The sequence below is a fragment of the Haplochromis burtoni genome, unplaced genomic scaffold, assembly GCF_018398535.1.
Source record: "Haplochromis burtoni strain Fernald_Lab_line unplaced genomic scaffold, NCSU_Asbu1 Contig_5, whole genome shotgun sequence".
NCBI classification, from domain to species: domain Eukaryota; kingdom Metazoa; phylum Chordata; class Actinopteri; order Cichliformes; family Cichlidae; genus Haplochromis; species Haplochromis burtoni.
The window spans coordinates 1,503,166-1,515,777 of record NW_024582366.1 but is presented as its reverse complement, the minus strand read 5'-3'; the positions used below and the strand labels follow the sequence as shown (position 1 = coordinate 1,515,777).

Sequence of the window (12,612 nt, the reverse complement as noted above, 5' to 3'; positions counted from 1 at the left end):
CGAGAACAAGACCCCGAGATACTTGAACTCCTCCACTGGAGTTTAGGAGAAGTGGAGGAGAAGACTCGAACCTTTGTATTAAAATATCAAAAGTTCAGCAGTTTTTTTTCAGTTTTTTGATTTTTCTTCTTTTTTATGTTATAATATGTTGTTAATTTGGTAACTCTTCCGTCCCTCTCTGCTACTGTGTGTTTTGCATACTTTTTACTTATTTCCACAAAAAATATATAAAATAAACAGAAAAAAACCCCCAAAACCAACCAAACAAACCAAAAAAAAGTAATCAACACAGAAGCTGAAATTTAAATTTAAAAAGATATATCGCAATAAATCGAGGCACGAAGCAACGTAAAGACATTTGAAATAAAAATATCAACACAAAGCTTTAGGTTATTTTAAATATTACCTTCAGCTTCACAGGAAAATGTAAACATAGAAGCTGAAATTTTACATCCTAACAGAGTGTTTAAAGGCAGCTACTGAGCAGAAAGCTGAGAGAAGTAATTAACAGGAAAAGTGTTGGACAGTATCAATACAGGAGCTTAAAGGTGAGCTCCTGGCAGCACCACTGAAGGTGACTTAACAGGATGTTTGAAGGAAAGAAGTCCGGTCGACATAATGACGTGATGTAAATATGAAGCTGAGAGTTTAATGGCATGCTGTTTGCTGTAAGGTGAACAGTACCTGTGTAGACATCTGACTTCCTCTCAACATAAAGCCTAGCGTGCAGCCGGTGATCACAGAGATGACTGACAGCGTGAGCAGCCCATTCCTCTTAAAGAAATTCTTCACCGTCCTCAGGTCCCCCTTCACTGTCTTCAGGAGGAAAGTCTTCATTTGGTCCCCCATCGTCTTCTCTGCATTTCCAGGCGCGTACGAGCTGTTGTCAGAGCGCACCTCCTCCTCAACGTTCGGTAACAGAAGTTCCTCCATACCTGTGAAGATCTGAGTGTTTATATGTGTGGCTGGCAGGCAGACAAACCTGTGAGACCCAACCCTTTCCACTAAAGGATTAAATGATCACTGATCAGCACCAAGGTAGCTCTGCAGACAGCCAGGCAGACTTACAGGACTAAGAGGCTTAAAGAGGTGGAGGAAATATCACAGGCCTTTGGCATCTGGTCCTGCTGCTAGACTCAATCGTGTTGTTGTTGTTTCGGTTTTACACCTTTTGGCAAAAGAGTCTGGGTGAGCATGGGTCAGAGGAACCTTCAGCTTTAGGAAAAGCTGCTGGACTCTCAATAAGCTTTCACTTTGAAGTCTCAAATCAGGGTCAGGGTGACTGCACGTGACGGGAGGAAATGTTAATGAACCTGTTGGTCAATGAATCTTCATTAACAACTATATTTACTCCAGAGTTCAGTCTCGATTTCTTTGGTCGGACGTTTAACATTCACATGCACCTACGTTTTTTTTAAGGCCCAAATCTTTCGAACACATTTATAAATCAAGAGGCTTCATTTTGTCTTAAGACAGGAGGCCACTTTATTAGCAAACATCTAATCAGCCAATCACATGGCAGCAACCCAATGCTTTTAAGTGCTGAAGTTTAAGCCAAGCATCACGTTGTGAAGAAAGAAAAAACAAACAAACACTGTTCTCAAAGTTTGTGTGCTTTTGCAGTTTTTTATTTGGAGCTCTTGGAGTTTAGATTATGTAGAATCCCCATGAGAGTAAACTGGGAGATGTTTTTCCAGTAGCAGGACCTGCAGTCTGTGGTTTTAAGGGTTGAGCTGAGAACAGCAGTGGGCCCTGATCTCTCTCTGAGCTTCTATGAAACTTGCTGATTGCTTTTAAAAGCAGCTAAAAAGTCATCTTTTAAACTTGCTTCTTGGTTAGCTGCGACCTGCTGGAGCGGGGGGGCTAGGAGGAGGAGTTGGCCGTCCGACTGCGGTCTGGAGTGTGGGGCCTCCCTGCTGCTGCGGAGTCGGGGCGGTCTGCCTCTCCCCACCGCAGGGAAAAGGGTAACACCACCTGGGTCTGGGTGCAGTTCCCCCCCTCCAGGGGCAAGGGTACCTAGACCCGGTTTGTAGAGTACGCTTGGGGAGTGTGATCGTGTGTACAGCGTCTCTTTATGTCTGTCTCCACGTTGGTTGAGTGTGGAGTAAGTGCATATGAGAGCATGAGGGTGGGAATGGATGTTTGTATCTGTGTGTGCCTGTATGTCTGTGTCTATATGTCAGGTTGGGTGTCAGGCGCCACCTCTCTGGGGACATCTCAGGCCCTCCAAGGTTTGGAGGCCTATCTCCCCCTACCACCACTTCCCCTGCCAGTGGCGGACTCCCTCAGTGCTCGGTGCGTTGGTGGTTCTTTGTGTCCGGGGATGGGCGTCCAGGTACACACCGGCTCACTCCTTGGCGGCCGCTTATCGGGGCCTGGAGCCTGGGGCTCGCTCGGGCCACTTCGGAGGTGGGGTGCCCCCGGCCTCTCGGCCTGGGGCTCGGTCACTCAGGCACAGCTGGCTGCCGGCGGAGCTCACGGGCGCGTCACTGCAACTCCCCCTGGCTTCTGCTCCGCGGCTGCTGAGTGAGCCCTCATCTGGGACTCTCCTCAGCTCTTTCTGGGACAGTGGCGCGCTGCCCCTCTGTTGGTCTTCCTTGGTCTCTTGTGTTCTGGGGGCCTCTGGATGTCTGGAGTTTTGATCTCCTCCATACCTGCTTCATGCCCTGGAGGACGGGGCTGTGGCCCCCCCACACCCTCTAGCAGATCATTACATGAAGGAACCTTTTAAAAAAAAACAAGCGCGTCCATGCTCACAGGTGTACACACGGGTGATCACACCCACAAACTACACCCTTTTTGGCTCCTACCTCAAAGCACACTGTGTTGTGTTGATCTTATGTGCTGCACAATAATGTTTAATATTTAATATTTACTGTCATATTCCCATATATCATTGTGATGTTGTTTATTATGTTGCTCTATTTTTTCTGCTTGTTTTCTCTTTTTTCTTTCTCAACAGGTGATCCACGTGATTGATTTATGTATGTTTTGTCTGCTTATTTAGTTGGTTTTTGTTTTTTGCCCTTTACCCCCGTCCCTCTTCTCCGCTGTTTTTTCCCCCTCTTCATTTCTCCCTTTTCTTTTCCTCATTGAAGTCTGTGAAAATTGAAAAGTGAAAATTAAAAAAATAAATAAAATAAACAATAAAAGGTGAATCACATAGACCATTATGGCAAGGCTGGGATGGTCAATTTGGTAAAGTAAATCCGTTGGGTATCTTTCTTCGCCTTTAGACAACAATTCTGATGCAAAAGAGCCAAACGGGACAGGCAAAAAAAAAAAGAAAAGAAAAGAAAAAGAAAGAACTTGCTTCTTGGTGACTTTTTCTGTTTTGATGTTCTACCATTTTTGTTGTGAAGCAGTTCGTGATATTTATCTTGAAACATGCTATATAATAAAAATTTGACTGTACTTTAGTTAATACACAAGAACAAGCACAGTGAGTATTACATTAATTCAGAGACAAAATGTTAACAATACAAAGATGTTAACAGCGTACTTCCCGCTGTAACGGCCATAAAGGACATTTTATAGATGGACAGACATTTTGCTTTAAGTGAGAAACAGCAATAAGAATCTAAAGGCACCGACTGAACAAAGCTCAGTTTTTATTGCAGTGCAGAACTGGTGAAGAAGAGTATGTTCTTCACATGCACTATGTTAGACATGAAAAGCAGAGGGCAGTAGAGACACATTAACTCTAACCAGTTGAAAGCAAGAAGGTTTATTATTAACTGCTCCTGTTTCATTCAAGTGAAGACGCACAAACGTCATGCTCGTTGTTCATTTGCTGGCGGAAGAGTTTGTTTGCCAGTTCCTTCTGTTCTGGTGTGGTCAGATACTTGTTGAGCAGCGCTTTAAAGTGCTGTTCTGGGTGGCCGCACATGTTGGACATCTTCCAGGTGAAGTATGCGCTGCAGCAGTTCTCGTTGAGCTGATTGGCTAGCCACAGCCACAGCCTGGAGCAGGGAAGCAGAGCCACGGCGAAGTAAATGGGATCCTGATTCTCCATGATGTCTTTGTAATCAGACAAGTACTTTTTCATGGCAGGGGTTGGGTTAATGTTTGACACACTGTGTGGTTGTGACAAGTAGATTTAATTATTGACACAGGTTAAATATAAATTGTAGCAATGACTTCAAAACAGTAACATTCCAGTTAAATAGAGAAATGTCAAAGGAGGTTGCAGAAGGTTTCTTACATTGAGGTTAAATTCCTTTAACGTGCTTTCAGCATACGTCTTGTAGCTTTCACACCTATCCTCCATGAAATCGTGGAGGTCCTGGGGGACCTCGACTTTGTTTCTCATCTCATCCAACATGTCTGTGGCCACCACCAGATAGTTGATGTCTTGGATTATGAATTTGACATAGTTGTCTGCCTGCAGGTCTCCAAGCTGCATGTGCTGTAGACACGGTGTATGCAGCGTGTGCTCAGCAATGTCCTGGTTACTGACCCACAGGTATTCATAGACATCAATGTTATTAACTGTGGGGGAGAATTTTAAACAGAATTAACCGAAATTCACATTTGCAACTACGTTACAACACATTTATAACCGAAACAGCCACTTCATGTTTTGACAGTTATTTTCTTTTTGTCTGTTTTGAGGGTTTTTGCAGTTTTTCAGTGAGCAGATTGAAATATAAAGACATTTTTACCTGATTCCATCTCAACGTATCACTCGGACGCTGCAGCACAGTCACACAGCAGGAAGCTTCTTCAAAGGTTAAGAATGTCAGACTGATACTGCATTCACAGTTTTGGTGAGTGGGTGTTTTGTAAACTGTGGTGTAATTTAACACATTTTCACTTCATGTTATAACACCTTAGATGAGTCTTCTTTTCTTTTATTTCACAATGTAGTTACACAAGAGAAGGGAAAAAGTCACACTGGTTAGACCTGTTTCAGTTGTTTAGCTCCCATCCTGTCAGCATCAGCACTCTTTTACCAAAGCGTTAAGCCGAAGTTTTCGAAAAGTGTGACTTTTGTCAGAAAGCTTGACGGGTTGGCTAAGGCTACGTCCACACTAGCCCAGATAGATTTGAAAATGGCAGTTTCGTCTGAAAACGCTCTGGGTCCACACTAGCAAAGATGCAGGAGGTGAAAGGGATGGCTTCGCAGTATACTGCAAAACAAGATCAAATCACCCACCTATCTGATAGGCAATATCCTCTTAGTACAATAAACTTAAGAGGATATTGCACCTCATACCAACTGTCAACGTGCAGGTGTTTGTGCTCATACGCTGTGTTTGGTTTTCATCAAATGCGGTGTTTTTGCATTATAGCCAAACATCACTTTGGTCTTCTGTAACAAGGAAATTGTTCCAGAAATCTTGTGTTTGTTCAGATGCAACCTAAGCGATTACCCTACCCTAACCTGTGGAGTTTGAGATGCAGCTCTTCCATGTTTTGCAGTTTCTCTGAGCATTGCACGGCCTGAGCTATGGCTGAATTTACATCTACTCCTGGCGATGTGTTAACACACACCTGAATGCTCCAGACCAGCAAACTGGCAAAACTTTTGCTTTCATGCTCGCTGATGATCAGTTATCGAATGTATTTGATTAGCAGCATCGTGCTGCTATTTGCTCTCTACTTCCCATGGAAGCAGTAAGGGTGCACTGAAGGTTTTACAGGCCAGTCCTTTGTTTTTCATGACTGCAGTCACCTGATTTCCTCTTTAACCTTTGTCTACTCATGTCCTTCAAAAAGTTTACAATTTCTAAGCCAGTTTTTTTGTTCTGTGCAGCTGCGCTGCTTTTGTCATGTATTATGCATTTAACCTCTTTGTTTTTGACTCTGCTATCAGCAAACCGTATGGTGGTGATATCCTGGGTATGCCAAACCTGGTTCATAGCACAGGCCCTAGGCTAAGTTCAGTCTACAGTCTGAGTGAAACAACAAACACAAAGCCGTAAATGGATGTATCAGATAGTAATCAGTTTATTTCCAACTAATACACACACAAAAAAATCACCTTGCAAAACATATTAATGACATCAAGACAAGATGGCAAAAACAATCATAAATACAAACCTGATCCAGATCTCAATATGAACACACGAAGAAAGAAAAAGCAGCTAAAAGGCTCCAGTGTGTTTGTGTGGGCATTTCTGAGAATACAGCAGGAATGTAAAAACAGAAGAGAAACTGAAGAGCTTTGACAAACTAACAGAAAATATCTGGGATTCACCTTTGGCTCACAGCTCTAGGCTAGGGCAGCAGGACAAATCTGATTCCGTTTCTGAGTCCTCTAAGCTAAAGGCTTTAGCTTGTTACTGAGTAGACGAATAGTAAATAAAACTATAAACATGGACGTGTTCGGCTTGCATCATCAGTAACATCCCCGCGCGCTGATACTGCACCTCTGTCGTCTTCTTGACATCCAAATGTTTGAGTTGGTCTCCCAGTTTGTATGAAAACCTGAATCTCTCGCAATTTACAGATAGGTGGAGCGGCAAGAATCGACTTCACTCGGAGTTTGGAGAAGAAACGTCCAGGATGTAGCGTGTTTCATAAACGTAAGAACCACTCCTGTCTCTAATAAATAAAAACTGACGTTTAGGCCTGAAACTATGTAGAAACAAATGACCTAAAACTGGGAGGATGCTAGATGTTAGGAACAATATCAGTGAGATGGAATCCTGAGAAGTCAGGTATTACATACTACCTTATGAGGTATGACCAAAAAGGCCCGAGAACGAGTCTATAAAATAAAAACAACCCGACCATGTTTAATATGAAACAATCTCTTGGTCAATGTCATCATCTCAGACACATCCAGGTAGTGTTTAGCAGAGCAGCTATTTTTAGATGTCTTGCTGGAAGCCCTGTTCTGACCCCTTTTTCCACATTAACAGACCACCAGATTTGCACTTTTCATCTTCCCACAAATTAAAAACAGTTCAGGCTTATGTCGACACAGTGAAGGAGACAGAGGAAGCTTAGTACAACAGGACCTAGCAGGGCTTTCATGAAGCAATCTAAAAATAGCTGCTGCCTTGAAAATGGTCTAGAAGTGCCCGAGAAGATGACCTTACATGTAAATCAGTGACGGCTTTTTATTTTTAGGGGCTCATTCCTGGAACTTTTTGGTTACCCCACACATATATGTGAATGCAGCGCTAGCCCTATGTAGCAGTCGCCCCCTTCAACCTGCAGTTTCTAATGCGAGATTCAATCACTGTAACGGAAAGGTTTATAAAAATAAGTTAAAAACATTTTAAGCCCCTTTGTTTAGCATCTCCAAGCAGCCTACAAATATCATAAATGGTTTGTTATAGACTATAAAGTAGCTGTAAGGAAATTTGAAGTGTCCTTATATTACAGCTCCAGATGTGCAGCAGCAGCAGCAGCAGTCTCACTGCAGCCACTTACAGATATTAGTTATTAAACACATAAATGAACTCATCCGTCCTTCAGGGGCAAAAGTCTGATTTTAGAGTAATTTCCTGTTTAAAACTGCAAATAGAAACGCCACATGTTCCCGCCTCCCACAACTGATTGCTTCATTAAAGTGAACTCTTAGTGTAGTTTGGCATCGCTGGGTGTCTGTCACCACTTGATGAAGACGAGAGCAGCGAGTGCGGCGTAGCCGATGATGAGGAAAAGCACTTTGAGCAGCCGGTCCTGTTTCTCCTCCAGCTCCCGGGTGAGGATCTCAAAGAAGGTAACAAACAGGAAGGTTCCGGCAGCGAGTCCCTGCAGCACCACGGACACTATGCTGCCCGCCAGCGTCTGGGCCGACTCGATGCCCATTCCCACCACCATGCCCAGCGGAATCATCATGCTGACTGTCACACCCAGCTTGGTGGCGTCCTTCATGCCGAGAGATGCCTTAGCTACGCTCACCCCAAGGGCGATGGCTGCCAGTGTCTCATGCACAGCCACGCCCAGAAAGAGACTGCCCAGCTTGGCCCCGTCCTCCTGCAGGCCGAGCGCCAGGCCCTCGAATGCGGAGTGTGCGGACAGAGCGAGGACCAAGCTGACCAGCCGCAGAGGCCCCGCCCCCGCCAGCTCGGCCGGGTTGAAGTGTCCGTGGTGGTGGCCGTGGGAGCGGTGACCGCCGTTGCTCGGTGAGCCCCGTGCTGAGGAGATAAAAGGGGTATCATACTCAGAGTCGCTGCCGGCCTCGGAGCCGCCGGCGTTGAAAGTCTCGAGGTCGATGAAGGATGGCTTCTCCTTCCTGAAGGTGAGGACAGCCTGCTCTATAAAGACGGTGAGGAAAAAGCCGAGCATCATCATTGTTTCAGCCAGAGGATAATCGCTGCTGATCTTCAGCTGCTGGAACACATCGACCACCTGAAGGCGCAAAACGAAAACCACAACAATAAGCAGATAAAACTTCATCGTTATCTTAGTATTCTGAAACAGGACATCCTGAGGGAGCAGCTGCTATGAAATACCAACGACAACACAAACCATCAAAGCAAAGTCTTTGCTCTGGTGAGAACATAAGTTACAAAATGAACTTTGTGTTTTGTTTAATCAGACTAAGACTTGAAAGTAGAGACTGAGCCCATGAACTCATCTGGGAAGTTTGGCTTCACTTTTAAGAATGCAAAGTATGTGTGCAAGGTGAGAGGATGTGTGTTTACCTTATCTCTGACAGTAGGAAGCAGAGCATTGAAGCATGTTGCGAGGAACACGCCCCCTCCAAATGAATTGCACAGAGACAATGGCCTCCTGTATCTCTGTGCTCTATCACAGTCAACGAGCAGGAGACGTACTGGGACCAGCACACCAGCCAGCATAAGGCCGAACAAGCCCAGCAGGCCAAGCAGCTTGGCCACCAGGATCTGCATCCTGATGCTTCAGAGACACTAGAGCGAACGGAGCGGTGAACACAAAGTCATCTCCTGTCTGCTGCTTCTGATGGGCTTTACTGGAGCTGCTGGGACATCTCTGCTGGTTTTAGTGGAGGAGACACAGGCAGATGTTGGTCTAAACACAAGAAATAAACACATGTTGCACTGGTCTGTGCTGGAAAAATGCATCTAAAGATTCTGACGAACAAATATCCCCCATATATATTCACATCTTTCTTATACCTTAATTGGCGTGTTCATCTTTCTTTCTTTAGTTCAATGAGTCAGTTTAGTATCAGGACATTCATGTAACATTAAGTCAGCTAAACAGAGACGAATTAAACATGTTACTAACAGCAAACTATTATAAAATAACTTCTCATCTTTAGGTTTGGATTTTCTTTTAAAAAGCAATACAGAAGTTTGACATTTTATAGAGGAAGGTCAGAGGTCAAAGCCAGAGCCCCTGAGCAAGATGAAGTTACAGGTTAACCGGCATTGAATTCAGTAAATGTTCTCATTTCCATCATTATTTTCCATGGCACCTGGTTTCATTCTGACCAGCTTTTAGCCAGAGACTTCCTGTTTCAATCATCAGAGATGAGCTCTGCAGTTGTTCTTTGTACCGCTCCCTTACAAAGAAACCATGAAATAAACAAAATGTCAGCAGGTCCAATCTTGTCATTATTAGTACAACATTAAATCCACCATTTCAAAGCATTTTAAATAAGTTATGCATCATTTATAGAACAATGCTAATTTTTCTGTTCAGGTGTTCAGACAAAGTCAGCCACGTGTTCTAGCGGAGTACATTCATTAGAATGATTAGAATTTAAATAAATGCTCCTGTTCACGTGTATTAATACTACTTTACTATTATATTGTTATGACATGAGGTTCAGTTAGATTTGCACAAAAACAGAAAAGTCCTTCAAAGACCTGCTTTTTAATTTCACAGCTTAAATACATTCAGAGCCGTATTTTTCACTTTTGAGTAAACAAACTACCAGTTTAAAAAAATCTGTAAGTATCTGTACTTCTAAATGAGTAAAGAATGTATGTAATTATACCATATATATTATGGGGAACATATAAAAATATAGAGTTTATGCATTACCACCACATGGAAGTCGATATTTTTGCATATTAATATAATTTTAACTCTTATATCAAATCTTATATTAACTTTCGAACACTTTATGTACACCACAACTTACACTACCAGTAAACTAATCAGAAGTATAGTACAGTGAAAATAAAACTGAAATTTAATTTACTTGAGAGTTTCTTTGTAATGGAGCAACACAAAAAACAGCTGCAGAGGCCATCTCTTATGTACTGAACATGGAACAGGAAGTCTCTGGCTAAAATCTGGTTGGATGAATCCAGGTGCAGATGTATCACAGCTTAATCTGGTTGGTTTGTTAGAGTCTGCATTGTTCTTTTGTGAGACAATGCCAACAGTTAAATGCCTTTTTGGTGCCTTTGGAGTTTATTTCCTGGTTTGTCATTATTTCCTCCTAAAACATCAGGTGTATGATACACCCGTTTTATCCTCACCAGTTAATCTGGATCACCGGCGCTGTGCCAAAAACGTGACTGTCTGTCACAAAAGTATTGCTGACATTTCTATACGTTTTCTATGTTTAATGCTGTATTATTACTTATTTTGGTATACAGGCTGACATCAACAGGATTTACAAAGGGGTTATATATGTGAAACAAAGAAATAACCTGTTTTGAAAGACTGTAATATTGTACCTACTTTGTATTCTACATTAATTTTAATTCAGCCCTATTTGGGTTCCTAAAATCCTTCCATAGAACTGCTTTGTTACATTTGTCGCCATTCCTGCTGCACTCTTGGCCACATGTTTTACTTTTTAATCTCAATCTCAATGAGAATTATCACCTGAGTTGTCGCCTTAACACCAAATAGCAAATATGAAACAGTGGCTTTGCAGGTCACCTAAAGCAACACCTGAGTTTAGACACCACTCGTGCTATTAATACATTAACTATTATCAAATATCGAATTTACAAACTTAAATATAGCGTTTCGGAAAAACTGTTACTGAGGGAAAAATGATCTGAATGTTAGGTCATTTGTATTGTCATATGTAATCAGAAGGTGGATTTTCATTAGTTTGTGGCAGCCATTAAAACGCGTTGTTGTCGCCTTTGACACAGTTACTACCTTTAGTCAGAACACAAACACCGCGAGCTCTCCCATTGTGGAGATTACCCCATTCACCGGTTTTCTGCCCCACTGGTTTTATCCGTTTTGTATTTGTTATATTTATGACGCGGGAGAAAAACATGTCAAACCACCAAGCGGGAATACATGCTACTTCCGGTGGGTAATTTCATAATAAGACAACTGGGTCCTCCTTTACGCCTGACAGTCTAATCAATTTGTATTTATTATTGTAATTCAGCGTCACAACTTGTAATCACGTCTTTGGTCCCACTTCATCAAGTGTATAGAACAAAAATGAAAGTTTGCACAAGGCAAATAACCGCACTGTTTCCGTGCGAATACTGTCTAACAGCGGCTAACTTGACGCTAGCATTAGCTTTCTGTCATTTGTTCATGGGGGGCTAAAGAGGCTAACAAACCGGTATGGCGCTCAGGTAGGGAAAGCAGTTGTTTTCCTTTGCTGTTCACGCTTAACAGCGGCTTTAGCTCCGAAACAACAAGATAAACCGCAAATATCACCCAAACACCGTGTTTACCTGTTAGAACATCCGCTCTCATCTACTGCAGGTGCACAATAATACTTCCGCGTCAGTGTTGCCAACTCCTCAGTAAGGAAAATCGCTATTGGCTGTCCTAAAAGTCGCTAGAAGTCGCCAAATGACGTCATCGCCTAATTTGCATAATTGGTCATGCTAATGTAATTGTAACCTACGATGTTGGAGAGAAAAATAACATCGTGGTAGAGACATAAGGTGAGTAAAAAACGTCCTAAATGCATTGAGTTTATTTAGAACTACAAATTAAATTTCTTTTAGCAATTATTGTTTTTTTTAATGTCACAATTCCAACCCTGCTCCTTTACCCGGGCCTGGACGGGCAAAAGTGAGCCGAAATTGGCACTCTGGTGGAGTTACTTTATGTGTGAGAGTGTGTGTTTATAAGTAGTTTTAAACCTTGTGATCCACAAAACAGCATAACAGTAAAAGAACTGACTGCGTTACAGTCAGTGCGGGAGCAGCGGCTTCGCTCATGCGCGATTCATTTGCCGTTTGGACGCACAGGTGTTGTCTCATGATGTCACAGGTCTCCTGCCCTGATAGCAGCTGGGTGAGGACTATCCTCCGCCTGTGAGCGCTTTGGCACGGGTGAGGTGCCCAAGGTAGCACCGCTGCCTGTTGCGAGTAAGAGCGATATGCGTTTTCACGTCACGTCGTCATAAATAAGTCTCCAATAACACCAGAAAAAGTCGCCAGATTTGTCGCTAGTCGCCTTTTAGAAAAAAAGTCGCTAAGGGGGTCTGAAAACTCGCTAAATATAGCGACAAAGTCGCTAAGTTGGCAACACTGTTCCGCGTTTACATCACGCAACGCAACCCCCCCCCGGGCGTGATGACGTAGTCCACAAACAGGGTGACGTGCAGCGTCCTGGCGTGACAAAGGATGGAGACGCACGACCCCTGAAAGGACCAGCCGAAGCAAAATTGTTTTAACGGATTTGTAAGTATGATATTTTTTCCTGTCCATACATATTTTTTTTAACATATTCCGTTATATTAAAAATATTCAACGTGTAATTTCTTTAAGGTTTTCAAAAGTG

At 42.9% G+C, this 12,612-nt stretch overlaps 3 protein-coding genes across 8 annotated transcripts in view; all 3 read right to left on the bottom strand.

Annotated features, from left to right (window-relative positions):
• LOC102308784 (excitatory amino acid transporter 5) overlaps nucleotides 1–990 on the bottom strand; it is a 20,817-nt gene extending 19,827 nt beyond the window's left edge. The window contains exon 1 of the mRNA XM_005923440.3: nucleotides 685–990. Coding sequence (XP_005923502.1) covers nucleotides 685–933 — 249 coding nt within the window. The 5' untranslated portion in view covers nucleotides 934–990. The remainder of the gene's footprint in view (nucleotides 1–684) is intronic.
• A 2,516-nt stretch (nucleotides 991–3,506) lies between these two features.
• Nucleotides 3,507–4,783, bottom strand: LOC121814764. The gene is made up of 3 exons (XM_042222225.1): nucleotides 4,665–4,783; nucleotides 4,205–4,491; nucleotides 3,507–4,078 (listed from the first exon to the last, which is right to left on the bottom strand). The coding sequence occupies exons 1-3, from the start codon at nucleotides 4,672–4,674 to the stop codon at nucleotides 3,749–3,751; spliced, it is 627 nt and encodes a 208-aa protein (XP_042078159.1). The 5' UTR covers nucleotides 4,675–4,783; the 3' UTR covers nucleotides 3,507–3,748.
• A 1,151-nt stretch (nucleotides 4,784–5,934) lies between these two features.
• LOC102309088 (zinc transporter ZIP3) lies at nucleotides 5,935–11,680 on the bottom strand. Of its 6 annotated transcripts, none has more exons than XM_005923441.2 (3): nucleotides 11,553–11,680; nucleotides 8,607–8,916; nucleotides 5,935–8,310 (listed from the first exon to the last, which is right to left on the bottom strand). In XM_005923441.2, exons 2-3 carry the CDS (start codon nucleotides 8,811–8,813, stop codon nucleotides 7,564–7,566), a joined length of 954 nt encoding a protein of 317 aa, XP_005923503.1. In that variant the 5' UTR covers nucleotides 8,814–8,916; nucleotides 11,553–11,680; the 3' UTR covers nucleotides 5,935–7,563. The 6 variants fall into 6 exon arrangements, with proteins under 6 accessions (XP_005923503.1, XP_014189398.1, XP_005923504.1 ...); XM_014333912.2 differs by having other exon boundaries at nucleotides 8,607–8,952; nucleotides 11,553–11,673; XM_005923442.2 differs by having other exon boundaries at nucleotides 8,607–8,913; nucleotides 11,553–11,673.
• Between the last annotated feature and the right edge of the window lie 932 nt (nucleotides 11,681–12,612).